This window comes from Capricornis sumatraensis, chromosome 2, assembly GCF_032405125.1.
Source record: "Capricornis sumatraensis isolate serow.1 chromosome 2, serow.2, whole genome shotgun sequence".
Classification (NCBI taxonomy): domain Eukaryota; kingdom Metazoa; phylum Chordata; class Mammalia; order Artiodactyla; family Bovidae; genus Capricornis; species Capricornis sumatraensis.
Window position 1 is genome coordinate 87740338 of NC_091070.1, and position 27792 is coordinate 87768129.

Consider the following 27792-nt stretch of genomic DNA (forward strand, 5'->3'; position numbering starts at 1 on the left):
CAAGGATAGACTCAGGGGCTTCAGGACACCCTGAAATCACAGCCAAATGGTGTGCATGTGGGCATATGTCAGGGGAGAAGTTCTGTGACTTTCACTAGATTCTAAAAGCAGTCCATGAACCAAATAACTTTGAGAAGCTCTGGCCAGAAATTTAACGTTTCCCTGACTCAGGCTTCCCACTACCCAGTTACTCAGAACTGGTGAAGTGTCACTGTGTTAGTCAAAGCCTGCGAGTGTGGAATATCAGATGCTCATTACATGATGATAATGCAGAACTTTGCAGCTTAGCGAACCTCTTCCGCCACTTCACGTAAGGCGCCTCGGTGCCAGATGCCTGGGAAGATGCTGTGATTAATGACACTGCTCTCTTTGTTCTTCCTTGCAGGGCCCAGGATGGTGCGCTCAGTGGCAGGACTCATTGTCTGCTCCCTCCTGCAAATCGTCCTCTCCCTGAACCCCGAGGACCCCAACGTGTGCAGCCACTGGGAGAGGTAGGTGGATCCGGGATGGCCAGACACTCCCCGGGGGCTTCACCCGGGTCTTGGCACTGCTGGGAAGCCATCCACCAAGGGCCTGCAGTCCAGCTGGGGACACAGCACCATCCTGAACGGCAGGCCAAACCCACATAGATTCTGTCTGAGACTACGGGGGTGGGGATGAGGGTGGGGGCGCTGAGTGACAGGCAGTGTAAATGAGGCAGCCTGGTAGCTGACACCTTCTTTCCTGAATTCGCACTTCCAGCCACTTTACAGATGGGGAAAAAGAGTTCCAGAGGGGCTCAGTGACCAACCCCTATAAAGATGAGGAGAAGGGACTGTGGTCCAGAGGTTTTGTTCTCCGAGGCTGCGGTGCCTTCCTGGTCTCCCAGGACTGGCAGCAATGCAGCAGCTCGGATGTGTGAGCCTGGGGGTGTGGGGCGACCGGGGAAGGGCAGCTGCGTTCTGGCCTCGGCACTAGGTCCGGGGGAATAGGCCAGGGCCCTGCAGAGGACCTGACTTTGAAGCACAAGGTGAAAGTATTGATTCTGGTGAGCAGAAAGACAGTGACCGGAGACCCAATCAGGAAAAACAGAATTAAACCCTGGAATAGATTGGCCATGCTGACCAGGATGACTCTGCCACTTAGATGTTAATAAATCAAAGGAATAAAATTAAGATGGGGACCCGATGAGGGAAGCGGGTGGTAGAGGAGGGCTGGTGAGTGGGGGAGGGGATCATGCTCTATGCCCGTGAGGGTGAATGTCCCAGCCCCACGGCAGGGAGTGTCCCCTCACCGGGGGACCTGGAGAGACTGGCTGAGGAGGCGGAGGGATGCTGTTGCCTCCGGTGACCAGGTGCTCCGTGAGGGGTCTGGCAAAGTTGAGACTGGAGTGGAAAGGCTGGAATGGAAGTGGGCGGCCCCTTTTTGGGGAAGTGGGAAGAACAGTGATGCAATCAGTGATGAGATCTTGGTTCACGCCCATCTGGAGTTTTCCATCTGTTAGCTCTGTGACTTTCGGATGTCTCTGAACCACTCCCAGACTACCTCTGTCTCTTTGAAATAGGGGGCAGAATTACCCCTCCCTCACAGGCTTGTTGGATGATCAGGGTACCAGTTTCCTGAAAGGGCTTTGAGGACCACTGCTGCTGCTGCTAAGTCGCTTCAGTCGTGTCCGACTCTGTGCGACCCCATAGACGGCAGCCCACCAGGCTCCCCCGTCCCCGGGATTCTCCAGGCAAGAACACTGGAGCTCAATTATTGTCTTTTCTTGTTGACGACTCAGCTCTGCAGGGACAGTTAGCATCGATCCTGCTGCACATCAGGCCCCCTGAAGAGCAGGTGAAAAGCAGAGTCTCGTGGGTCCTCTCTGCCCAGACTCTGATCCCCTAGGTCTGGGGCTGAGCCTATGCAGATACAGTTTTATAAGCTTTCCGTGACTCTGAGGGGATTCCTGACCCTTTACCCCTCCCAGTTTGGGGGAATGTAAACCTTTTTTTTCCCCAGTGGGTGAGGGAGAAGGCAGGTGACTTCCACATTAGGCTTTGGTTTGCAGACCTCAGTCTCAGCAGCCCTGTCTCATCCACCTTTCCTAGCTGGGGTACCATTGCTTCCTGCTGATGTCTGTGCTGTATCCTAGCTTCTGGGAGGCCTCCTTCCTGTCTGCTCACCTCTGCCTGCCCAGTGCCTCCAACCTCTCCTCCAGGAAGCCTTCCCTGATGGCAGGACCCACCCTGACTTCCCTCTTCTCTGAGTGCCATGTGTACCAGTGGGTCAGTTCAAACTTAAATCAAACTCTCTAATTTTCTAAATCTGCCCCAAATGAACTCCTTTGGAATGTGAAAATATTCTGATCAAAACCTGCACTGAGCAGGCATTATGGGCTGTTTGGGCCCTCAGCTGAATTACTGCTTTGATAGATGAAAGAGGAGAGACTCCAGCAGCTAAAAGGAGGTCAAGGGGTTCTCCAGCCTCAAGGCGGGAGGCTGTACAGTGAGGCCCATGTCACCAGACCCCCGTTCCTTCGTGGTTCTTCCAGTTGAGCTCCACTGCCAGCTGCGCACGGATGAGTTTAGTCTGTGTCATTCCAGAAACACACCCTGCCCCCCAGAGACCACTTAGGGAGAATTTCCCAGTTGGATTAGTGCTTCTGGCAGGCTCCTCCTTAATTATGCCCCTCCACTGTAAAACCCAGCCAAAAGACCTCCTCTGGCGAGTAAAGCCCAGCTCTACAAGATTAATCTGGCCCCTCATTAGCATGTTGGCAAATGAGCATGTTAAACCACCCAGCCATGAAACCAGGGGCACACACTTCACCCGGAAGCTTGGAGCTGGTTCAAGATCTGGTTGTCTGACTTCCTCGGCGTAGGGCCCCCTGGCAGAGCCGGATCTGTCCCCCATAACACTCTCCCCACCGCCTCTGTTGAGCTGATGCCCTTTCTCTGAGCACCCATTGTTCTTATCTGTGCTGGGAGGGACACCTGATCCCCTGGGTGGGGAGTCTGGTCAGCTGAATATGGTCTTGCTCCCCATTCCCTACTGTGGTCAGGGAGGAACTATCCCTCAGTGCCCGGCGAGGAGGTGAGTCACTGCCAGTCGTATAATGATGATGGCCAGCATCTATTAGGCACTGATGGTATACTCATTAAGCTGTGTAATATCTTTTGTTGAGCATTTCACCTGTGTCATCTTGCTTACCTTCCCATCACCCTGAGAGATGCTATCATTGCCTCCCATAATCCTCGCAGTAACTGTATGAAGTCCCTGGTAATATTTATCGTCAGCTTACAGGCATGGAAATGGAGGCTTATACTAGTTAAGTATCATATCTAAGGATGTATTGCTAACAAGTGACAGAGTTGAAACTTGACCCAGAGCCCCTGCGGCCCTATCCATTTGTTCTCCTGCCCCCAAGACTCAGTAGAGATGCAGGAGCCCAGGGTCATAGACTTTCAGAGCTGGAAGGGGCTTGGGGATGTCAGGGGCAGGTGATGAGCTCAGTTTCTCCAAGCTGAATTACTGCTTTGATGGATGAACGAGGAGAGACTCCTCGTGGAGGTAAACAGGTCCGGGTCATTTCCGCATAGACGTGCCTCTGATGCATATCTATCTCTAAGGTGCTGGTATAGCAGCTCGGCAGGGGCCTCCTAACATCCTCTGTGCGGCAGAGACAGAATTTCCCACCACCCCGAGTCCGAGTGCATTGCTGACAGCTCCTGGCTTCCTTTTCCTGAGCTAGAGACCTTTGACATTTCTGGTGGCAGCGAGCCTGCTGGGGATCCACTTGGAGGGGCTGGCCTGCCCCGGCCCTCCTCCCTCAAGTAAACTGACAGTTTCCTCAGCAAAGCAGACGGGCTTTTATAGCCTGAACCTGGCCATCTGGCCCAAGTCAGTGAGCCTTCTGGGGGAAAGCACTGAATAATACCAACTGACACAAAATTAATTCCTGAACTCTCAGCTGAGGTCCTCTCCCCTCCTGCACAGAAAGCGTGATCCTCACTTTCCACCCCGGCGTGACTGCTTTCTCATAGCATTCTTGCCAGTGCAGGCAGGTAGAAAGGCTTATTTTGGTAAAGCTGAGAGCTGCTTGCCAGTGGCTTCTACCCACTGGTCCAGTTTACAGCTAATAGACAGGTAACAAGATGCCACTTTGATCAGGAGGTCTGGGGCATGGCCTCGATGCATCCCCAGCTATACGAGAGACATAATAGAGCAGAGGGTACCTGGGTGACCTTGAGGAAGTCCCTTAACCACTCTGATGCTCTGTTTTGTTATTTGTAAGACGAGGCTAACAACAGCACTACCTACCTTATAAGATGAGGATTAAGAGGGCTTAGAACACTTAACATAGGACATTCAAATATGAACAGTTACTGGTACCAGCTGTATGACCTGGGCAAGCTGCCTTTAAGCCTTTGTTTCTTCATCTATAAAATGTGACCACTTATTTCATAATGTTGCAGCAAAGATCAGCTTTCATACATGCACTTTGAAAACCATAAAGATCTGAACAAGCATAAAGTATTTTAAAACTTGCTGGCTTTGGGCCTTCCAGAACCAAGTAGAATAAATGCAAACTTTATTCATTCTCTTAAATGAACAAATGAATTAGAACTTCAGAAGATGAGCTGAAAAGATGAGCTTCAAAAGAGAGTAAGGGGTGTGTCCTGCACCTTTCCTGGGGTCAGGAAGGTTTGAAGCCCGAGAGTACCCAGGGCAGGAGGAGAATGGAGTCAGGCAGGGGAGGTTGGTGCCCTGGACACTTGGCTGTGGGGCCTGGCTCCCCTGGGAAGGGAGACCCCGTCCTGAATATCAGCTCCACCTCCCAAGAACTGACCTCAGCTTCCATCTCCTGTCTGGTTCTCAGCTATGCCGTGACCGTCCAAGAATCATACGCACACCCCTTTGATCAGATCTACTACACGCGCTGCACAGACATCCTCAACTGGTTCAAGTGTACCAGACACAGGTGAGTACCTCTCTCAGATAGTAGGTAGAGGGTGGGTGAGGGAAGGCAGGGGCAACCCTCAGGCTCACCTTCCTCCAAGTTAGTGAAAAGCCCTCCTGGAAGATGGAGTCAGTGCCCCCCCTCCCCCGCATCCCTCTGGTACCCACTCCTGCTATTCACCCAAGAGGTGCTGCTGGGGGCTTCTTTGTAGTCAGAGCAGCTCATGGGCAGGGCAGGTGGAAAGTGCTTGAGAACGATTACCCTGGGGGGGGCATCCCTCACCCAATAACAGATGGGGAGTTAGTGGAAGAATATCTCGGCTTCCTTACCCTAGGGCAGAGGGGCCAGCTCTGAGGCCTGTTCTTAAAAGATTCGTGGTCCTCAGGGGGATGGAACCCCAGGCGCCCACAGCAGTGAGCTGCTCAAAAGGACACCCTGAATGGCTGCCTTTACTTCCCTGTCTCATTTTCCATGCCCCTCCCAGTGCTTCCTGGGATCACCTAGATAAACTGCTTGCTTTTGAATCCTTGTCTCAGGGTTTGCTTCTGGGGGAACGCTAACCTCAGAGGGCTCCTGTTGGAGCAGATGTTGACCCACACAGGGGACAGGGCTTGGAGAACAGAGTGCAGGCTAGAGTCGAGAACCTCTTGGCACTTTAGCCAGGCTGCCCATGGGAAGAGCTCCATCTGCATGATTGTACGTGGGAACCCTGCCCCCTGGTCTGCAGCCCTCCTGGAAAGTATGCTGTGCTCTCATGGCGCTGGAGAGGGGAAAGAGGAAGGAAGAGAGAACGTGTTTTGATGGATGACCCTGGGCAAGTCATTCTATTTTGGGATTCCCTGTGTACTCATCAAATATGTAATGACCCTTGCCCTACGTGGCTTCCCTGGTGACTCAGATGGTAAAGAATTCACTTGCAATGCAGGAGACCGGGATTCGATTCCTGAGTCAGGAAGATCCCCTGGAGAAGGAATTGGCTACCCAGTCTAGTATTCTTGCCTGGAGAATCCCATGGACAGAGGAGCCTGGTGGGTCATTACATATTTGATGAGTACACAGGGAATCCCAAAATAGAATGACTTGCCCAGCGTCATCCAACAAAACATGTTCTCTCTTCCTTTCTCTTTTCTCTCCCTAGTGCCATGGGGTTGCAAAGAGTTGGACAAAACTGAGTGACTAACACTTTAATACTTGCCCTACATACCTGTAGGGTCCAGTGAGGTCAGGGATGTAAAAAATACTTTGAACAAAGCAGGGGAAAGTGGAGAAAACTGAGGGGTTAGTTACAGGCAAGGTAGCTTTGTTACTTAAGGGAGTGATAATTCAGCAGATGTAGGGTCAGTGAGAAAGAGGATGCCTGGTAGGCCCGTCTCCTAGTTGCTGGGCGTATGTGTTGCCTCCAGACTTCTTACTGCTTCGTCTTTGTGAGCCTGGTTGCTCTTTGATGTTCTGTAGGAATCATGTTGGGAAGAAACATGGATGGGGAAACTTGCTCTGTGCTAAAAAGCCAAAGTCCTCATTTTCTTTGGGGGTTTTGCTAGTAACTTGCTGTGAAACATTGTAAAACACTGAACATAGATTTAATAGCTGCTTTAAAATCCTTGTCTGCTAATTTTAACATCTGGGCCATCTGAGAGTTGGTCTTCATTGATTGCCTTTTCTTTTATAAAGGTACAATTTTCTAGTTTCTCTATGTGTCTAGTAATTTTGAATTGTATTCTGGGCATTATGAATGGAAGAGACTGAATTCTCTTATGTTCTCTTATACTGTTGTTTCTGGTTGGTTGTTTTAGCAGCTAACTAATTTGGCTAAACTCAGTTTCCAAACTCTGAAAGTTCAATATTTTCAGGCTGACTGGACCATTCATAACCTGCCCTCCACACATGCACTTCAGGGCCAGAATTTGGGGCAGAATTTTTTACAAAGAATGTGGGACTTCCTCTTTGTGGTTCTCTCCTTTCTAGGGTTTTCTTTGTCACTTTCTAGTTACTGGGTTCACCCTCAGCTTGTCCTATGATTCTTCAAACCAGTAGGCAGTGTGTCCTCTGTCTGAATTTTAGCCACCTGGAATGTTGTTGCCTGGGACCTGCCCCTGGGCTCATCTTGTTCTGTGTCATTCCCTTCTTTCAAGTGTCTACTTCCCTCCAATATCTGCCTTTTTTCTCTCTCTAGTGCTGTTTAGGTAGGTTGTCCCTCCGCCACACACACACAGATTGCATAGTTGTTTGCAGGAGGTGGGTCTCACAGGAACTACTCAGCCATTACTGCATCCCCTTCACCTCCCCTAGTTTGCCGAGGTAACTGCCTGTCGCCCTGGTTAAAGGCAGAGGCAGAAAGAGAAGTCCTGCTCCCTCTCTGACTCTGTCAAGCCCTGTGCCAGAGCCAGGTTTGCTCTGAGGAGTGGCTTTGTGGCACTTGGAGGCTGGAGCTGCCGTCCATCACCACTGGGGAAGGGTGAGTGAGCGGCTGTTTATTAAAATAGGCTGCATTTCTGAACATGAATTATTTTGCTAAATTATTAAGTTGCTTTGCCGCTTTCCTGATGCCCTGGAGTGTGCATGCTGACAGCTGCGCCATCAGTTTCCTTCAGTGTGGGATGGCTTGTTTGAACACAGCATCCATCTGATAGCAGCCTGGCCTCTGGCCCCTTCTGTCTCCTGTTTGCCACCCCAGCACCGGGAATCAGCAAAGATGGGCAAGCAAGAAGCAGGGGGGGACCTCTCTCCTGGGAGGCTTTAATGATGCTGAGACTGCCTCTCCACTGGAAGGGCTTGGGGATAACCCTGTTTGGTGGGAGGCGTGGACTGCATGACCTCTGAGTCAACCCTGAGTCATTCTTTATCTGGGAGGCTTATACAACTCTTGAGATTGCCGGGAGCTGCCTTCCTGTGCCAGGGAAGTAGCTTTGCTTGGAGGCTGGCTTACCTTCCATTATGGGCTTTTGACAAAGCAGAATGACCTTAGTTTACGACATTCCCAAATATCACAGATTTCCCTGGAGTCCCACACTGTCATTTGTCATAAAGTGAGCGCTGTAAGGACTGGGAGGGCCGGCCCAGCCCGTACTGTCGGATTCCCTGCCCAAGTCAGCCTGACCCTCCTTGTTAAAGCAGAATGAGGATGTCTCCAGTGATGGGGCCCTGCTGCTCTGCCCCCGAGCAGGGGTCCCTGGGGCTGGCTCTCCTGCGGTGCTGGTGGAGAAGTAAAAGAGCTCTGGCTTCAAGTCCCAAGGACTTGGGTTGACTCTAACTTTGACCTTGGGAAGTTACTTCCTCTCTCTGGTCTTTAATACCCACTTCAAATCTCCCCCATTTTGACCTTATGTGTGAGGAAGGGGCTTTGCCTGTCTACCCAGATTTGACTCTCTCTTTAAGGACTCCCTGGTGGCTCAGCTGGTAAAGAATTTGCCTGTAATGCAGGAGATCCGGGTTCCATCCCCAGGTCGGGAAGGTCCCCTGGAGAAGGGAATGGCTACCCACTCCAGTATTCTTGCCTGGAGAATCCCAGGGACAGAGGAGCTTAACGGGCTACAGTCCATGGGGACACGACTGAGTGACTAACACTTTCACCTTTGGACTCAGTCCTCACACCATACCTTCCCTTGTCTTACTGCTTCACAATGACAATCCCATAAGCCTAGCAAGCCACCCAGTAGGAACTGGCTCAGGGCTCAGTTCCCACTGGGTTAAACCCAGTGGCTCTGAAATGAGCCTGACTTCCGTTTGAATCCTGGCTCTGAAACTTTTAGCTGTGTGACCTTCAGCAAGTTATTAACTTCTCACTTTTCTCATCCATAAAACAAAGGGGGAGTTTTCATAAAACAAAATAAGAAGAAAAACTCTAAGGAAGAAAAATAAATAAACAAAGGGGGGGCGTACTAATGCTACTGTCGCAGAGAGAGGCTGGAATGAGATTTTGCCTGCAAGTGTCTGGCACAGGGCGAAGTCTCAGCGCCCCTGGAACTGGAATCCAGGCCTGACTCCCCGCCCAGAGCTTCTGCTCTCCGGATCTTAGCTGCTGCTTCTGCAGAGCTGGTGTTGGTTCTGAGCCTTCCCAAGATGGCATGCAAAGCTCTTCCCCAGGCGGTGTTATTTTTGGTGTGAGGGAGACTGATCTACTCTCTGGGACCCAGTCAGACTCAGGGGGTCCTTTGGCTGATTTGGCTTCGGTTCTCCAGTTGGGTGGACCAATCCCCAAGGAGCCATCAGCAGTCATGGTTGGGGTGGTGGCAGTTCGCATAGAAACTCCTGTCCAGGTCACCCTGTGGGCTGCTCCAGCCCTGAGTCTGGAGGTTTTCAGGAGTAGCCTCCAGTTATCATCTACAATGTAACCCCCAAAGTATCTTCTACAGTCCTTCTAAATATCACTGAAGGGACTGGGGAAAAATCAGCTGGTGTAGCAAACACTGCCGAGTCAGTAATACATTCTGCCTCACGATGGCCCGGATCTCACCATCGATTTTTCTTTATTGTGTTCCTTCATAGTCGAAGCTGCCATGCATTTTAAAGTCATTATTGAATGGCATCCTTGATATAGCTTAACACAAATATCATTCTAACAGGAGTGATTGATTTTCAATACTTTCAAGTGGCTTTCTCTCCTGTGCCTTAGGATCAGTTATAAGACGGCATATCGGCGTGGGCTGCGAACGATGTACCGGCGGAGATCCCAGTGCTGTCCTGGTTACTATGAGAATGGAGACTTCTGCATACGTACGTGGGGGCGGAGGTGGGGAGGGGCGGGCAGGGGGACCAACAGGAAGGGAGTTAGGGCTGTCATCTAGGCCCTGGGCAGTGACCTGAGGGCTCCAGAAGTCCTTGCCTGCTGCCAGCTGTGGGGGGATAATGGGTCTGGTGCAAACACCTTAGCACAAATTTGTTTATCAGATCAGCCTCCTGAGAGGGTGGATATAAGCACATCAGTTCCAGGCTTTGACAGGATCAGGAGAGTAGTGAACTCTTCTGGAGTGGGTGCCTGAGGAGCAATGGGGAAGAAGTGCTGAGGCCTGGCACAGAGCAGGGGTGCTCAAGGAGAAAAGAAGAGGTGAATGGATCAATGGATGGAGGGGGAAAGAGATGCGAGGATGGATGGACCGCTGGGTGGAAGAGAGGAAGCAGGGAAGGTGAAATCCTTGGATGGCAAGGTTGTAGTACCTAGAAGGAGGATGGCAAGAATAAGATTGAAAGAGGCTGGTTCCAGTAATTGGGAGGATTTCCAAAAAGGACCGGGAAATACTGAAGTTCGTGAAAGATACCTGTCAACTCTTCCCCTCTTTGTCTACAGAAAACTGAAGCCTCGGTGTCCCCAGAGAGATGAGGGCTAGGTTTCTGGCAGCTGCAGGCCTGCGACACCCAGGAGCCTGCAGGTCTGGGTTCTGGGTTTGGTCTCCACCTCACACCATGTGGCTTTGGGCAAGTCACTCAACCTCTCTGGAAGAATGATTGTAGGGCCCTGCTGTCAGGCTCTCGGGGACTCTTTCCCACTCACCTCTGAACAATGGAGGGGGCCAGTATGGAGCTTTCTACTAGGTATTCGGGGTTCCCTTCACTGAAGGAGAGTGGTCAGAAAAGCTGGGAGCCCCCTGTTTAATGGCTGAGAGAAGAATCCAGCCCCAGAGCTTCTGCCTCTTAATTTGGAGAGTGGATTTCCTTGTTAGTATTCTCCTTGCGTTTTGAGAGGGTAAACCAGGTTACTACCAGACAGAGAATTTGGGCAGAGTGGGCGTATTGACGTTGGGAATGAAATGACAATTTTCCCCTACTGATGTGACGTCTCCCCTAATGCTGAAGAAACTCGATCCTAATTGCATTACAGGAATGAATGAAAAATGCTCTCACAAATAGGTTCAATAATGATGGTTTCCCAGGAAAAGTACAAAGATACTCACCCAAAGCAAACCCCAAAATATTGCTTGCCAGGAGCAGGCCAGAGGACTGGGCTGGAACAAGGCCTAGGTCGACACTTCTCTTGCGAGAGGGCCACTGAGGGGACCCAGGTGTAGAAGTGAGATCAGGACTAAGGCTTTACTGCTGCTGCTCTGTCTGCTCAAAGCAGAGCGAGAGTCAGGTGTGGAGTGGGACACGGGACTCATTAAGCCCGAGCAGGATGGATGTGAGTGGCCCGTTGGTGCTCAGGGCACAGCGAAATTATAAAGGAATTTTGGTCATCGGCAAGGGCTCCGGGAATGGATGAGCACATCACCTTTCTAATTTCCATTACTGGATGTCGGTACAGCTCTTGGAAGATGAAGATGGGGCAGAAGCAGAGTGCCCTGATTGCACAGGCTCAGCCTTGCTGACCAGGAAGGGCAGCTTATAGCCTCCCACCCTCTCCTTATGTAACAGCCAGTGACTACCTGCTGAGTCAGTGCCACAGGCCTGTCACGTCCGGGAAGCCAAGCTAGAAAAGCCACTTTCAGGTCTGGAGGCTTTTCCTAGGAGGGCACCACAGAGTTTCAGCAGTGAAATGGGGTATTGTGCATGCTGGGTGATGGCTCCGAGGGGCAAAAGTCACACAGCCTAGGTGTGCATCTCAGCTCTGCCGCTCCCGGCATCTTCCTCTTTATCCTCCTTATCACTGTCTTCAGGCTGCACACCCCATGTCAGGCACCATTCTGATCGCTTTGCATACATTGAGGCATCAACTCCTCACAACAGCCCTCTGGGGTAGCTACCCTTAGTTCTCCCATTTTACAGACGGAGAAACTGAGTCACAGGGCCATTAAGTAACACGACCAAGATCACACAGCTAGAAAGTGATAGGAGTTGAATCTAGGCTGTCTGGCTCGAGTCTTCTCTGAGCCACTCTGGACGTGTTGCTTCTCTTCAGGAATTAAGATGGCCCCTCCCAGAACCTCAGTTTCCACTCGTGCAAAATGGGAATAGTAATACGTTCAACACCAGGCACAGCACAGGGTAGGGGCTTAACACGTGTCACCTCCCCACTTCCTGGTTTTGGGTCTTAACATTTTTGTGAGTCTCGACCTTTAATTTCTCAGAAGTCCACTGATCTTCTCACTGGGCAAATGCATATCACATAGATAAAGCTACGTGCACACACAACCCTTTGTACACAATTTCAGAGGGTTCATGGATTCCCTGGAAACCGTTATGGGGTCCTCTGGGCCGTAGTGAAGAGTTTCTGCCATATGCTTGTGTTTATCCACTCCACTTATGTTTGTTGCTTCCCATTATGAAAATGCTGGGGAATGTAGACACCAAGGAGTGATGGTTGTTGCCTTGGGGAGCCTGCCGCCTGGTGGGAGGAGGCGGTCTGGTTCATGAATATGTGCAACAGAGTGTTGTCCATGCTTTGACAGGCATCTCAGGAAAGCAGGGTGTATCAAGCAGTTAAGAGGAGAGGCTGTCTTTTTAGCCACACCTACTTGTTGAGCATTAGTGAGAAATCAGCTGTAGACGAGGAAGGCATCACAGGGCGTTTCAACACAGTATTTATTAAATGGCTACATTATCCTGCCTTGCAAACATGTTAACTGATGGGGCCTGATCAAGAGAAATGGGTTTGGACTAGTGAGAAAGAAAGAGAGAGAGAGAGTAGGGGGAATTTCCTTGGTGGTCCAGTGGTTAAGACGCTGTGTTCCCAATGCAGGGGGCATAGGTTCAATCCCTGGTCAGGGAACTGGATTCCACAGGCCACAGTTAAGAGTTCGCACGCCTTAACTAAAGATTCTGCATGCCGCAATGAAAATCAAAGATCCTGTGTGCTGCAACTAAGACCTGGCACAGTCAAAAATATAAATAAAAGTAAATATTATTTTTAAAAAGTGTGGTGGGTCATGGGAGTGAGGGAAGAGGTTCATGAAGCAAGTAGACCCTGAGGTGAGGCCATAACAGTAAGTTTCTAGGGAAGAGTACAAAAATGATTGCAAACAAATATTATCTAGACTGAAAATGGGAGAATTTCACAGCCAGAAGGAAACTCTAAGATCGTGGAAGTCAATCTGATCACAATACAGATGGGACAGTAAGGTCCAGAGTGAAGAAGGGACTTCTCCCAGGTTCCCGAATCACAACCGGGGCAGGGCTAGGACTTGAACCTGGGTCCACAGACTCGATCTAGATCCTTTGATGCTGCCAACTCTACCTACTTCAAGTTCATCCCTATAATCTTCCTGGGGGCCAGTTCGGTGCTGGGGCACTTGTAATTTATGTGCTGACCGACATTGGGGGGATGGAGTGCAGAGTGGGATGTCCATGGAGGTGATTTTAGGATGAACGGGAAACAAGGAATGAGGAGCAGGTTACAGGGCCGAGAGTTACCAAGCACCACAGTCTGGGTGGCTTAAACAGTGAGAGTGTATTGTCTCTCTATTCTGGAGTTTGTGTGAGCTGAGTGTGTGCCCAGTCGTGTCTGACTCTGTGACCACACAGACCGTAACCCTCCAGGCTCCCCTGCCCATGGGATTTCCCAGGCAAGAATCCTGGAATGGGTTTCCATGCCCTCCTCCAGGGGATCTTCCCGACCCAGGAATTGAATCTGTGTCTTTTGCATCTCCTGTGTCGGCAGGCGGATTCTTTACCACTTCGCCACCTGGGAAGCCTGTTCTGGAAGTTAGAAGTCCAAAGTCAGGCCATCAGGGTGTCCCTTCTGGGGGACCATCTGTGGGCAAAGGTCTGTTCCAGGCCTCTCTCCTGGCTTCTGGGAGTCCTTGGCTTGTGGCTCCGTAACTCTGTTCTTCACATGACTTTCTTCTCCTTGTGCACGTCTCTAAATTGCCCCACTTAAAGGACACTAGTCATATTGGATTAGGGTACAGCCTGATGACCTCATTTTAGCATGATTACCTCTGTGAGATCCTGCCTCCAAATAAGGTCTCATTCTGTGTTGCCAGGAATTAGGACTTCAATAGATGGATTTTAGCAGGACACGATTCAACCCACGAGAGGCGGGTGTTAGCCACTACCTGGACTCTGTTCCTGCTTGTTGTGATGGGAGAAAAGGGAGAGGGAACCAGCCAGTCCCCTGTGGGTTTTGTCACCTTTCCACAAAGAGTGGAGGCCAAGGTCTGGGAACTTGTGAGAGGAAGAAATAGTAGTGAGAGGGTGCAGGGTGGGCCAGGATGCGGGCTGCGAGAAGAGAAGCTTGTAGAGCTGAGGGCATTCAGGAGCTAAGGCCTTGTAGTCCCTGAAACTCTACCCCTCCCTCTCCACCCCTTGGAGGCCAGAAAACCTCCAAGCTCACCAAAGCCTGGGGGGAGCCCATCTGACGCCAGAGTCGTTGGGACCCTGTACAAGAACATCGCCTGTGCTCTGGGAAGGGGCAGGGGGATATTGACTTCCCTCCAAAACCACCTTCCTGGAGCCTGTTTCTTGGCAGGTGCTAGGACAACACTTACTTGGGAGTGACAGCCTCAGCTGATTCTGCCACCAACTTGCTGTGCAACCTTGGGCACGCCCCTTTGCCTCTCTGCACCTACTGTGGCATAGGATGGATCATGCCTGTGTGGATGGAGGAAAGACGAAACAATAAATGAGTGTCTTAGAAAGCATAACGCTTGGTACAAATGCAGGTTGGCCTATTTTTCTCCTTTTTGTACCATTTCCTCTGGCCCAGAACTGCCATCGCCATCCCAGAGCCCTTGGCAGTCCTTCTAGAACCACCTGCACCAGAGCTACCCACTCCCTCCCATGATCTAGAGACAGCTGAGTCCTGGCCACTCTTGGTTGTCCAGGTATCAAATATTTCCTGAAGATCATTGAGTACGAGCACATTTCCTTCTTTCTCCTTTCTTGCAAGATAGGGCAGTGGGCATTTTAGGAAGCTCTGTTCTTTGAAAATATTGGCCCATATCAGACTTGATGAGCTGGGTTATGCTGCAGTAACAAACAGCACCCAAATCCCAGTGGCTTAAAACAATGAAGTTCTATGTCTTATTCACATTACATGTCCATTGAGGGCCAGCTGGGGCCTGCTCCTTGAAAACATCACCCCAAGACCCAGGCTGATGGAGCAGCCACCCTCTGTGATGTTGCAGGTTGATTTGACAGAGAGTAGAGGGCTTTGGCTGGAGAAGGCAATGGAACCCCACTCCAGTACTCTTGCCTGGAAAATCCCATGGACGGAGGAGCCTGGTGGGCTGCAATCCATGGGGTTGCTAAGAGTCGGACACGACTGAGTGACTTCACTTTCACTTTTCACTTTCATGCATTGGAGAAGGAAATGGCAAGCCACTCCAGTGTTCTTGCCTGGAGAATCCCGGGGACGGGGGAGCCTGGTGGGCTGCCATCTATGGGGTCGCACAGAGTTAGACACGACAAGCGACGCAGCAGCAGCAGCAGCAGCAGCAGAGGGCTTTGGCGTGGGCTTCCCCAGTGGCTCAGCAATAATGAATCCACCTGCCAATGCAGGAGACACAGGTTCAAGCCCTGGGTTGGGAAGATCCTCTGGAGAAGAAAATGGCAATCCATTCCAGTGTTCTTGCTTTGAGAATCCCATGGACAGAGGAGCCTGGCAGGCTACAGTCCATAGGGTTGCAAAGAGCTGGCCAGGACTTAGTGACTAAACAACAACAAAGAGGGCTCAGGCAGACCTTGAGGTCAGAGGGCCAGAGGTATTTAATGAGTAGACTCAGTCCTTATCACAGGTGCCACATAGATGCCATGGTAATCACAATGCTTTACCGATCCCTTGATATCCTAATCTCAGAATCACCTGGAACGTTTGTTACCATGCATACCCCTGGGTCCCAGCCTCAGAGGCTCAGATTCAGAAAACCTGGAGCGGGGCTGGGGAATTTGCATTTCTAACAAGTTCCCAGGTGATGCTCACACTGCTATAATGGGACCCACTCTTTGAAAACCACTGGTGTTAGTTATGCTAAGGCATGATTGCTGTGCTGACCTCATCTTTTGGTAAATTGCAAAGAGCCTAGCTGGTTCTCAACAGGTGTGCCCCCTTGATATTTAGGGCTTCTCCTGATGGGAGAAGAGCATGTCTCAGAGTAGCCAGCAAGGAGGGAGTTTCTCTGCACAACCCCCATGTCTCTTATCTCCCCTTGGTTAGAATCTCCCCCAGAGGGAAGTAACCCCCCACTCCCAAACTTCCAGACTGTGTAGTGAAGCCCTTTCAGTGGCCACTGGGAATGCCAAAGCCTCCCCCTCGCTGTGTGGATTTCATCCAGATCCAGAAGTGGAGGGATCAGCCAGAAGTTCTGGGTATGTGGCTGATGGGCTGAGCTCACTGAGGGGTACGCAGCATACTTGGGTAACCTGGTTGAACAGTCCCCAAAAGACGGACCACCCAGGCCCAATGGGGTCAGTCTGTGTGGGTGACTGAGGGGGAGAAACCCACAGCAGAGATCCAGGAAGTTGGGTGCCAGGAGGGAGCCCGAGGGGTGCAGAAGACTTACTCCAGTAAACTCACGGCCTTTTTTAAAGCGGGTTGTTTTTTTAAGTTTTGAATATTTACTTATTTGTTTGTTTGTGGCTGCGTTGGGTCTTATTTGCAGCACGTGGGATCCTTCATTGCAGCGCATGGGCTCCAGGGCACACAGGCTCAGTAGCTGTGTTGAGGGCGGGGGGTGGGGGCTTGGTTGCCCGTGGCACGTGCAAATCTTAGTTTCCCAGACCAAGGATTGAACCCGAGTCCTGTTGCTTTGGAAGGTGGATTCTTAACCCCTGCACCACCAGGGAAGTCTCTCCTCGTACCATTTTGGGATTGAGGAACCTCATATTTACTGTTTGCACAGTCAGCTGTCGTTTACCTTGAAATTTAACTCCTGTTGACTTCTTTGCTGCCATCTCTTCTTGCCTCTCACTTCTTCCTTCTTGGTTCAGCTTTGTTGTTCTTGAAGGGTCTTTGTGTGTGTGTGTGTGTTTTCCCAGAAGGGTCTACGAAGTGATTGGCTCTAATGTTCTAACTTGTCTGAAGATGCCATTATTTTTGCCGTCACTCTTGGTGGGTGGTTTCCTCCGGATGAAGTTCCAGGTTCTCAGTCATTTTCCTTCAGTGGTCTGAGGATGTTTTTCTGTTGTGCTCTGGACTTGGTCACTGCAGCGCTCTGCAGTTTCCCTAGATTGTGTCTGGGCGTGAAGTTACTTTTATTAATACTGTTGGCTCCTCAGAGGTATACCTCTTCCTCAAGCTAAAGAGTCATGTCCTTTATCAGTTCTGGAAAGTTCCCAGGCATATCTCCTCAAATATCTCCTTTCCTCCATCCTTCCGGTTCTCTCCTTTTGGAGGTCCCACGTGTTGGACTCTCTCACTGCAGCCTTTGTCTCTCCTAAGCTCTAATTTTTCATCTCTTTATCTCTCCAGGCTGTATCTTGGCCATTTTCCTCCAATCCATTTGTCAAATCCTTTCATTCTGCTAATTAACCTGTCTTTTGAGGTCTTAATTCCAATGACAACATGTTTCATTTCTAGTCCCTCTTTTTTTTTTTTAAGATCTGCCTGTTTCCTTCCTGTAGTGTCCTATTCTTTCATTATGAATTCTAACCCTTCTTTTATTGCTTTAATTGTTTTAAACATACTCCTTCTGTAGTCTCTTTAAATAGTTCTCTCTTGAGCTGTTAGTCCTATTAGATCAAGTTCTTAGGATATCAGTTCTCCTGTTTGTGGAGGTAGCTGATTCTCCCTGATCATGCGTTGTTTTCTCACATAGGTTGTAATTATTTTTATATATATTTTTTTCTATGACCCTTTTTGCCTTTTTTCCCTTCCCCGTGTCCTGGGTTGTACAAGAGCCCCACACACTAGTTTCACATTCACTTATTAGGCACACTAATGGTTTTCACTGACTCAAGACCAACCTTTGCACTGATAATTTGGTTTGAGATTACAGTGTGTGGTGAAGGCTTAGAGTCTTTTCCCCGCTTAAAAACAAATTGTGAAATTCACATAACATAAACTATTTTGAAGTATTCAATTTAACGGCATTTAGTGCTTTCACCGTGTTGTATAACCATCACTTCTATCTAGTTCTGAAACTTTTTCGCCACTCCTGAAGAGACCCTGTACCCATTAAGCAGTCACTCCCCAGTCCCCGCTCCTGTTTTTCGCTTCTTGTGGGAGCCATTTCTCCTCATCCAGAATCCTTGTTTCTTTCCTAGGCTGGTTAGGCAGCATTTTCAAGCATCCCATCCTTGGAGCTGGCAGCTCCCAAGGCCCAGTCTGCCTGGGCTGAGGACTAGGGGTAGCAGCTAGCCAGGGCTGACGCTCCCTGGGCTACCTTAGCTTCAGCACCTGAACTTCTGCAACTCATAAATTCCCCCTACCCTTTTCTCACACTTAGGGATTTATCTTTCTCTTATTAGAGTTCAGGTATATATTTTAAAAATATTTTCATGATGTTTGGGAGGCATTTTTGTAGCAGGAGGTTCCTACCTTAGCGCTTTTTACCTTGTCACTGGAACTGCCCCTGTTTTATAGTGAGTGGCAGAATCAGGGGCTTTATAATCAGACCCTGTGACATTTAAGATTGCTAACTTCCAACAACGTAATAAAACAGTAGTATAACCTCTGGTGGTTTACCCAGCCTTTCCCATACAGAGTGTCACTTGGTGTTCCCAGGCTGGAGAGGTGAGTATTATTGTTACTGCCCTTGTTACAATCAGGCTTCTCTGGTGGCTCAGTGGTGAGGAACCCACCTGCCAAGGCAGGAGACGCAGGTTCGATCCCTGGGTTGGGAAGATCCCCTGGAGGAGGAAATGGCAACCCACTCCAGTATTATTGCCTGAGAAATCCATGGACAGAGGAGCCTGGCGGGCTATAGTCCATGGAGTTGCAAGAGTCGGACACGACTTATACACTGAACAAATGCCTGCCCGTCCTGTGCAGCAGAGGGAACTTCAGCTGAGTGAGGCCACGTGGTGCACCCACATGCACAAGTGCAGCCCAGGATTTGAGATCAGCTTCCAATCCTGTACTTTCCCTTCCTGCAGTGGGTTTTCTCTTGGCAGGAGGGACCTATGGCCAGGAGAGGAAAGTGGGTTGAGATAAGAGGGCAGGTGGAGAGGTGTATAGGGAGGGGAAGGGACTAAGGGTAAACTGGTTTGATCTTAAAATTTTGCTAAATGGGTCTGATAGGTGCCAGGATCAGGGTAGTGAGTGGGGGATGTCTGCGTGTGTGTGTGTGTGCATGCATGTGTGCACAGAGCTGTGGGCTCTGTCTGAAACACATCAATACTAGGCGAAGTAATTCTCTGCTGATCCTCTGAGAGGCTCCCCGGGGAATCCTGCCTGCCGCCATCACCAGGAACAGTGTTGATGCTGCTCCCTGGGGTCACCAACCCCTGGTGCTGAGCTTTGCTGCCTAGAACAGCATTCATCTTTCCATTTGTCCATCTATCTACCAACATTTAGTCGATACCTGTGTCCTGAGGGCACTACAGAGTCCTGGGAATAGAGAGATGAATAAGAAGCATGTGGCCTAGTGGGAAAAAATGGTTATATATGTGTGTGTGCATTTAACTTTTCAAAAATTCCAGCACAGTATAATCACACTGTAAAGAAGCAGGCAAAGACACAGAGGGTGTCACCAGGCTGCTGGAGGGGAAAGAATGGCTATCACACTGCCCCAGCAGGTCCTCGATGAGTGGCCAAAGCCAGTGCAGCCATGAGCATCTCCTGCCTCTGTGGGCGTAGAGCACTGATGTAGGATGCCTGGAGCGGCTGATTCGCACTGACCCAACTTATACAATACTGATGCCTAACCCTGCTGCCAAACAACTCAGGTGGAGGGAGAAACAAGTACCAAAGACTTGCTATTGTTCACCTGTGAGTGCTTTTCAGGTCCTCAGTAAATAACTGTTGAATGAGTGAATTCATGGTCCAGGCACCCCAAGGCCCAGCAGATTCTCTGGACACTCATCTTTGTTAGTACCTGGGTTCCTCATTTTCTGACCTGGTAGTTTGGGAGGTTTGGAAGCCACATGGTGATTGGTTCCATGTGCTGGGTCCCCTCGGTCACTCTGTCGCACTGGGTGTGACGCTGCTGCCCCATCCATCTCTCCCACTCAAAAGTGAGTTCCCCAAGCAGAAGAATCACGTCTTCTACTCCATGGGCTACACACAGGACCTGGCACTTAGTACTGAATAATTATTGAATGAGTGACCAACAGAGCGAATGGATGAAACAGAATTCATTCTATTTCCTACCCCCAATACCGAGAGACCTCTTAGGAAGAAGCAAACAATTCTCTCAGGGGAATCCAAGGCCAGGGGGGTCAAAGAAGATTCTTTGAAGCAGGTCAGTTTGGAGCTGAGCCTGAAAGATGAGCAGGAACTTGGGAGGAGGACAGAGATGGGCTAGGAGTATGAGTTTTGAAGCCTTTCGTGCCGTGCCGAGACTATTTCACCTCTCTATCTTGGTTCTCTCGTCTGTAAAATGAGGCAGAGCTGTGTTAAGTGCCCACCCTTTGGGCTGTTGTGGGGATTAAATGAGTTACCACAAAGAGAGCATTTAGGCAAGGACCTGGCACACAGGAAGAGCTCAGTAAATGTTAGCTACTGCTCTTTGTATTATTTTTGTGAGAGGGCGCATTCTCTGGAGAGGGACAGCCAGAGCAGAGATGGAAGGGCACAGGATCAGCACACTCCCAGCAGGAGCACAGGCCAAAAGGTGGTGGGAGAAGGGGCCAGGGTGAGGCGGGTCCGGATCCTCAGCTCTGCACTGGGCGGACTGGACAATTTCAGGAGGTCACTGAAGCAGCCAGTGACATGCTCACCGTGGTGTCCAGGGGCAGCAGTGTGAAGAACCATGGGAAGGGAATAAAGCCAGGTTAGGAGGTGTGTGCAGGGGCAGTGAGCCGTGGCTGTGCCCCCGACCTTGGTCCTCAGACACAGGAGATCTGGGGTCGGGCAGGCTGTGTTCTGCTGGCTTAGGCCTCAGCTTCCCTGCCAGGCGCCCCCTCCCTCCCCTGCCCCCACCTGTACCAAGTACCATCAGGGTCTTTTCTGCTGATGCAGTCGTGGAAGAATGTAGGTGCTGCTTCTGAATTATCAGCTGCAGCTGTAATTAAACCTCTGCTGTCTAGACTGGGCAGCCTCCGAGGTGAAGCCTTTATTGGTGTCAGAGTAGTTGGGCATTTATTTAAGTCCCCTTCCTGGTGTCCTGGGCCGTGTGAAGCCTGTGAAATAGCAAACCTGTCCCCAGCCTAACTCCCCACTTCTCTCTGGAAACTGCTTCAAGGTTCCCACTTTCCATCTTCTGAATTCCCTCGACATCACCAGGATCCCACCTCTGACTTCCTTCCGGCCCTTGCTGGGAGTTGGCTGCTTCTCTGAGGTTCACACTGTGCGCTAAACCCCAGGGCCTGGCCTCGGCTACCTCTGACCCATTGCTCCCCTGCGGCCTCCTTGCTCTTTCTCCTCGTGTCCTTGCCTCAGCACACAGGAAGCCCTGTTTACTGCTTCCTCTGCCCCTGGATACCACGTGGCTCACTCCCCATTTCACTCAGTGTTTTCTCACATGCCATATTATCAGAGCATTTCTGACCCCATGTCTGAAATAGCAGTTCCTTCCACGACATCTTTCTGTAGGCCTTTATCCTGTTTTTTTTTTTTTTTGGTGTTTTTTGAAATATAGTTGACTTACAATGTTGTGTTAGTTTCAGCTGCACAGTTAAGTGATAGAGTTATCCATACGTACATATTTCTATCTTTTCAGATTCTTTTTTCCTAATAGTTATCACAAAATACTGAGTATAATAATTCCCTAGGATATAGAGTAGGTCCTTATTGGTTGTCTATATTATATATGGGCTTCCTTGATAGCTCAGTTGGTAAAGAATCTGCCTGCAATGCAGGAGACCCTGGTTCGATTTCTGGGTCAGGAAGATCCACTGGAGAAGGGATAGGCTACCCACTCCAGTATTCTTGGGCTTCCCTTGTGGCTCAGCTGGTAAAGAATCCTCCTGTAATGCGGAAGACCTGGGCTCAATCCCCGGGTTGGGAAGATCCCCTGGAGAAGGGAAAGGCTACCCACTCCAGTATTCTTGGGCTTCCCTTGTGGCTCAGCTGGTAAAGAATCCTCCTGTAATGCGGAAGACCTGGGCTCAATCCCCGGGTTGGGAAGATCCCCTGGAGAAGGGAAAGGCCACCCACTCCAGTATTCTGGCCTGGAGAATTCCATGGACTCTATAGTCCGTGGGGTCTCAAAGAGTCAGTATATGTATTTTATATATAGTAGTGTCTATCTCTTAATCCCAAACTCCTAGTTTGCCTCTCCTTGCCCCTTTCTCTTTTGGTAACCATAAGTTTGTTTTCTATGTCTGTGGGTCTGTTTCTGTATAAATTCACTTGTATCATTTTTTTCAGATTCCACGTATAAACAATATCATGATATTTGTCTTTCTCTGTCTGAGTACACTTAGTCTGATAATTTCTAGGTCCATCCACGTCGCTGCAAATGGTGTTATTTCACTTTTTCTTTCAGCTGAATAATACTTCATTTACATAGATACCACATCTTTTCCATTTCTCTGTAGATGGACGTTTAGGTTGTTTCCACATCTTGGCTATTGAAAATAGTGTTCCTATGAGCATTGGGGTGCATGTATCTTTCCTAACTAGTTTTCTCCTTTAATTAGCATTGTCACTACCTGACATAGAGACATAGGATCTATCAATGTATTTTTTATTTTCTGTCTCTTTAACTAGAATATGCAGCGACGTGGATGGACTGGCCCCCACCTCTCCCGCTCGCCCCTCAGTGCTGCTGCTTTCTCCAAATGCTGTGCCCTAGACTCCTCATCATTCCGTATTTCACCTCCCCAGGGTCTTGTCAGGTCTGCTGATCCTCTACGCACCACCCTGGCACCTGACCTCTCCACACACTCACTCTCAGGGACTGTGTACAGGCTGCCCCTGTTTCTTGGAACCGCTGGTCCTGTGTCCTCAGTTTCTTCCTGGAGGTTTTTGGAGACTGAGTGCAGAGCTGCTGATCCCTGGGAAGCCCCATGAATACCTCCCTCTTCCTCTCCCCTCTAGGTCCTGATCTCAGCCCCTTTTCCCCACAACTGCCCTTACAGTTGTCAACTTATTTATCTTCTGCCTGAACGGTGAGCTTGTTGAGAGTGGAGGCTCAGGACCCCTCTGTGTCCCTAGCACCCAGCCCAGGGCCTAGCAGGGAACATGTTTTGTGCAGCCTTAGTTTATTAGAAGGAGGACACATAGGCTGGCTTTTCCTGGGGGCCCTCCAAGGACACCCAAAGGAGTGGTCTCTGGACAGGGCCTGAGACCCAGAGTGAAGGGTGGCCTGCCCCAGTCAGGGTCCTCATTTCCACTCACTCCATTCCTTAGGACCCCAGAGCCCAGTGGTGTGTGTGTGTGTGAAGAGTCTGGGGACCCTGCTCTGGGGCTTTGCAGGGATTGAGTCTGTGGCTCCAGAGCCCGGGAGACCAGCTCTGAGTTGGACTGAGCTTCTGGTCATGGGGAGGCAGCAAGTTTGTTCCTGTAGCGCTTTCTGGTTTGGGTTTAGAGAGTTCCTCCTCCCCTCCCGGCTCCTTGCCATCAGAGCAGAGAGGTTTCAGAAAATGGCCATTCTGGGGTTTGCGGTGATGGACCTGCAGTCCCACGTCTCCGCGAATGCTGACTCTCTGATTAAGGGCAGCCGAGTGGCTTCATTGAGAGTGGAAATTGTGACTTGGCGCCTCCCCGCCATGGCCACTTCAGTACACTTGACTTTGAAGGGCTTTGATCAGCTCCCTGTCAAGTGGGTGGGGTGGGAGCATGCTGAGGGAGATGGCCAGCCTCTCCTACCACGTGGGCCAGGCATTAGCCAACTCTCAAGGCAGGCCTGAGGGTCAGGTCCCCTCGCCTTGTTGAAGGCCCCTTGTCCCTACCTTGTCTAACCCTGGGGGTGAGCATGAAAATACTTAACAATAGATATGGCACTTCTACGAATAGGTTAGAATGGAATAGTCTTGGAGGTCTGTTGTGGGGCCATGGTTAATCCTGTAGGTGCTGGATTATGGGTAGATGCGTGGGGGTAGGCTGGGAGCAGGGCAGTGGTGGCAACCACCTACCAACCAGAGCAGAAGTATTTCACTACTGTAATATTCAATCCTCTTCTCCCCCGAACCAGAGCGCCTGGGTCTCATTTGACCTGGAGACGTGATACATCTGGACCCTTGAGGAAGGGGCATCTCAGCTGGAGCGTCTGGCTGGGGGGCCTGCGGGATGCTGTGAGGCTACCTGTGTGAACGCTGCTCCCAGCTCACGCGAGGAGTGTCTGTGCAGCACTTAGTGCCTGACACTATGAAGGTCATGAGCACAGACCCTGGACTGGACTGCTCCCTCCTGCCTGTGTGACTGCGGGCAAATCACTTAGCTTCTCCAGGCCTCTGATTACTCCATGGTGTAGCAAGACTGCCTTCCTCATGGGGTTGTTGGGAGGATTAAATAAGCGAATCTATGCTAACCAAGCCCGTGGCAAGTGCTGTGGAAGAACTCGCTTTTATTCCATGTGCACGTGTATATTCATGAGTATTAGGTTTTGCTGTGTGGGAAGAGTTCCCCTTTAGTGTGTTGTGTGTGCACATGTACACACTTGCTGTGTGTGTGTGTCACCCATGGACAGGGCCCCCATCCCCCCCCCCCCCCCCCCCGTCAAGTGCAGATCTGCCTGCTTGTGTGTGTTGAGAATCTGAGCGCACGTCTCCTCCGCTCTCCTGAGAGTCACCTTTCCCATCATCCTTCCCCACTTCACTTTCTCCTTCTCCCTTGCAAGCAGCCAGTGGTGGTGAATTGTCACCTGGGGAGCCAGATCCGCATCTTTGCTCCTGATGGGGTGGGAAGAGGGAGCTGACTGACACGATCAATCTCATTCCTCCGATGGAGACAGACCTGGAACCAAGGGCAAAAGCCAGAGGTGTCCTCCCGTCCCTCGTCAGACAAAAAAACTGCCCCTCGAGCCACCTTTACCCTGGGCTGAGCCTGACCAAAGAGAAGGAAAGAGGATGTTCCAAATCTGGAAGCTGGGGGGTGGTGTCTCAGGGGGCAGCTGGAAGCCAGCCCCTTTCCCTCTGGTGTGGCCAGGCGGAGGGACCAAGGCCTTGGCCTGTGTTTATCCGCAAGCTTCCGTCCACCAAACAAACTGCAGAGGCTTGATGGTAAATCAGCTGCAGGCATGATTTAGAGGACTCTGTTTGTTTGCTCAGCTAAGCTTTTGGCAAGGTAAATGCACGAACTGCAGAAAATCTCTTTGAAACAACCGCAGGACTCCAACGCCCTCCATAAAGGATTCTCCAAATTATATGGACTAGATGAGTATCTCTATTACATAAAGCCGTTGCAGTGCCTGCTCAGGGCTCGGAGAATAACGTCACTGTGCAGACTTTTTGTGACTCTGCCCCGCCAGCGCCTGGTAATTGAAGAGCTCCCTTTAAAAGTGTGTCAGGTGGAAAGAGCGGGCTAATTTACTAAGTGGAGGGCCTTTGTTAGGGAGACTGATGCTTTGTTCTGCTTGTCCCTTTTAATCTTGTTTTTGTACAATAGCCTTACATAAAGCACTACCACCGATTTGATTCTGGGGAGGAGGATGGGGCAGGGCCGGGCCTGGCAGGAGGCCACGTGGGGTCTCCTGTGTGTCTGTCTTCCTCATCTTGCGATCCCCTTTCCTCTTCGGGGCTCCTTCCTCCATCCTTAGGGGCAGGCCTGAGCCCAGGAGCAAACTCTATGGCTGCCTTTGTCTTTTTCTAATCAGAGCACACCCTCCTCCTTTTTAATTGCCTCTCTGCATGGAAACCCCAGTGGCAAGATTCAAGTTTGGGACTCTATTCTCTGCCGGTTGCCACATTTGAATCTCACTGAGGTCTTCAGCCCTAAAGTCAAATGCCATCTGGTGTCTGATGGGACGGTTTGGGTTGGAGGGCCTCCAACAGTCGAGGGTACCAAGCATTTGTTGTCAGAGAGTTCTCTTCCACACTGGCTTCTGGCTCTGAGCAGAGGGGTTCACTGATCGCCGGTTGAGAGGAGTGGGACTTTGCCTCGAAGAGGGGGGCCACCTCCTTGGGGTTTGAGGCCACCATGGTGCTGGTGATGTGAGCCCTGACCCAGCTTTCAGAGGTGTTCTAGTCACCCACTGGCTGTGATCTTGCTGTGCAACCGCGTGCAGGCACCCACCTCTCTGGGCTTCACCTCACCCATCCGTCATGTCAGAGACCTATCCACTCTGAGCATCTGTGAAACGGGAGCACCAATTATGGTGACTGTGAGGCAGAGGCTTTTCTTGTTTTGAAGTCAATGGGCAAAGTTAAGGCTGAGCGAGTATGGAAAACAGAACCATGCGCCTGCAATTCTTAGTGAAATGAATTGTTATTGTTTGCTCTTGTTTACTCGCTAGGTTGTATCCGAATCTTTGCGACCTCATGGACTGCAGCACACCAGGCTCCTCTGTTCTCCACTATCTCCTGGAATTAGCTCAGATTTGTGTTCATTGAGTCAGTGATTCTGTCTAAACCATCTCATCCTCTGCTGCCCCTTCTCCTCTTGTTTTCAATCTTTCCCAGAATCAGGGTCTTTTCCAATGAATCAAGGAAATGGCACCCCACTCCAATACTCTTGCCTGGAAAATCCCATGGATGGAGGAGCCTGGTAGGCTACAGTCCATGGGGTCGCGAAGAGTCAGACACGACTGAGTGACTTCACTTTCACTTTTCAGTTTCATGCATTGGAGAAGGAAATGGCAACCCACTCCAGTATTCTTGCCTGGAGAATCCCAGGGACGGGGGAGCCTGGTGGGCTGCCATCTATGGGGTCGCACAGAGTTGGACACGACTGAAGCGACTTAGCAGCAGCAGCAGCCAATGAATCAACTCTTTGCATCAGGTGGCTAAAGTATTGCAGCTTCAGCATCAGTCCTTCCAATGAATATTCAGGGTTGATTTCCTTTAGGATTGACTGGTTTGATCTCCTTGCAGTTCAAGGGACTCTGAAGAGTCTTCTCCAGCACCACAATTTGAAAACACCAATTCTTTGGCATTCAGCCTCCTTTATGGTCCAACTCTCACATCCATACATGACTACTGAAAAAATCATAGCTTTGACTACATGGGCCTTTGTTGGCAAAGTGATGTCTCTGCTTTTTAATACACTGTCTAGGTTTGTCATAGCTTTCCTTCCAAGGAGCAAGTGTATTGTTCAGTTCAATTCAGTCTCCTCTCAGTCGTTTCCAACTCTTTGCGACCCCATGAATTGCAGCACACCAGGCCTCCCTGTCCATCACCAACTCCCGGAGTTCACTCAGATTCACGTCCATCGAGTCCGTGATGCCATCCAGCCATCTCATCCTCTGTCATCCCCTTCTCCTCCTGCCCCCAATCCCTCCCAGCATTAAAGTGTTTTCCAATGAGTCAACTCTTCGCATGAGGTGGCCAAAGTACTGGAGCTTCAGCTTTAGCATCATTCCTTCCAAAGAAATCCCAGGGCTGATCTTCAGAATGGACTGGTTGGATCTCCTTGCAGTCCAAGGGACTCTCAAGAGTCTTCTCCAACACCACAGTTCAAACGCATCAATTCTTCAGCACTCAGCCTTCTTCACAGTCCAACTCTCACATCCATACATGACCACAGGAAAAACCATAGCCTTGACTAGACGGACCTTAGTCAGCAAAGTAATGTCTCTGCTTTTGAATATGCTATCTAGGTTGGTCATAACTTTTCTTCCAAGGAGTAAGCGTCTTTAAATTTCATGGCTGCAGTCACCATCTGCAGTGATTTTTGAGCCCCCCAAAATAAAGTCTGACACTGTTTCCACTGTTTCCCCATCTATTTCCCATGAAGTGATGGGACCAGATGCCATGATCTTCATTTTCTGAATGTTGAGCTTTAAGCCAACTTTTTCACTCTCCTCTTTCACTTTCATCAAGAGGCTTTTTAGCTCCTCTTCACTTCCTGCCATAAGGGT

The 27792-nt window shown here is 50.2% G+C and overlaps 1 protein-coding gene and 1 non-coding gene across 3 annotated transcripts in view; both read left to right on the plus strand.

The window, feature by feature from the left end:
* The first annotated feature begins 393 nt into the window (after positions 1-393).
* The window catches only part of MEGF11 (multiple EGF like domains 11), a 250990-nt gene continuing 223591 nt past the window's right edge, over positions 394-27792 (plus strand). For both annotated transcript variants that reach the window (XM_068964859.1, XM_068964860.1), the window contains exons 1-3: positions 394-491; positions 4844-4945; positions 9537-9637. In XM_068964859.1, coding sequence (XP_068820960.1) covers positions 394-491; positions 4844-4945; positions 9537-9637 — 301 coding nt within the window. The remainder of the gene's footprint in view (positions 492-4843; positions 4946-9536; positions 9638-27792) is intronic.
* TRNAG-CCC (transfer RNA glycine (anticodon CCC)) lies at positions 12491-12563 on the plus strand. Its single transcript has one exon. It is a non-coding gene; the product is annotated as a tRNA-Gly (tRNA).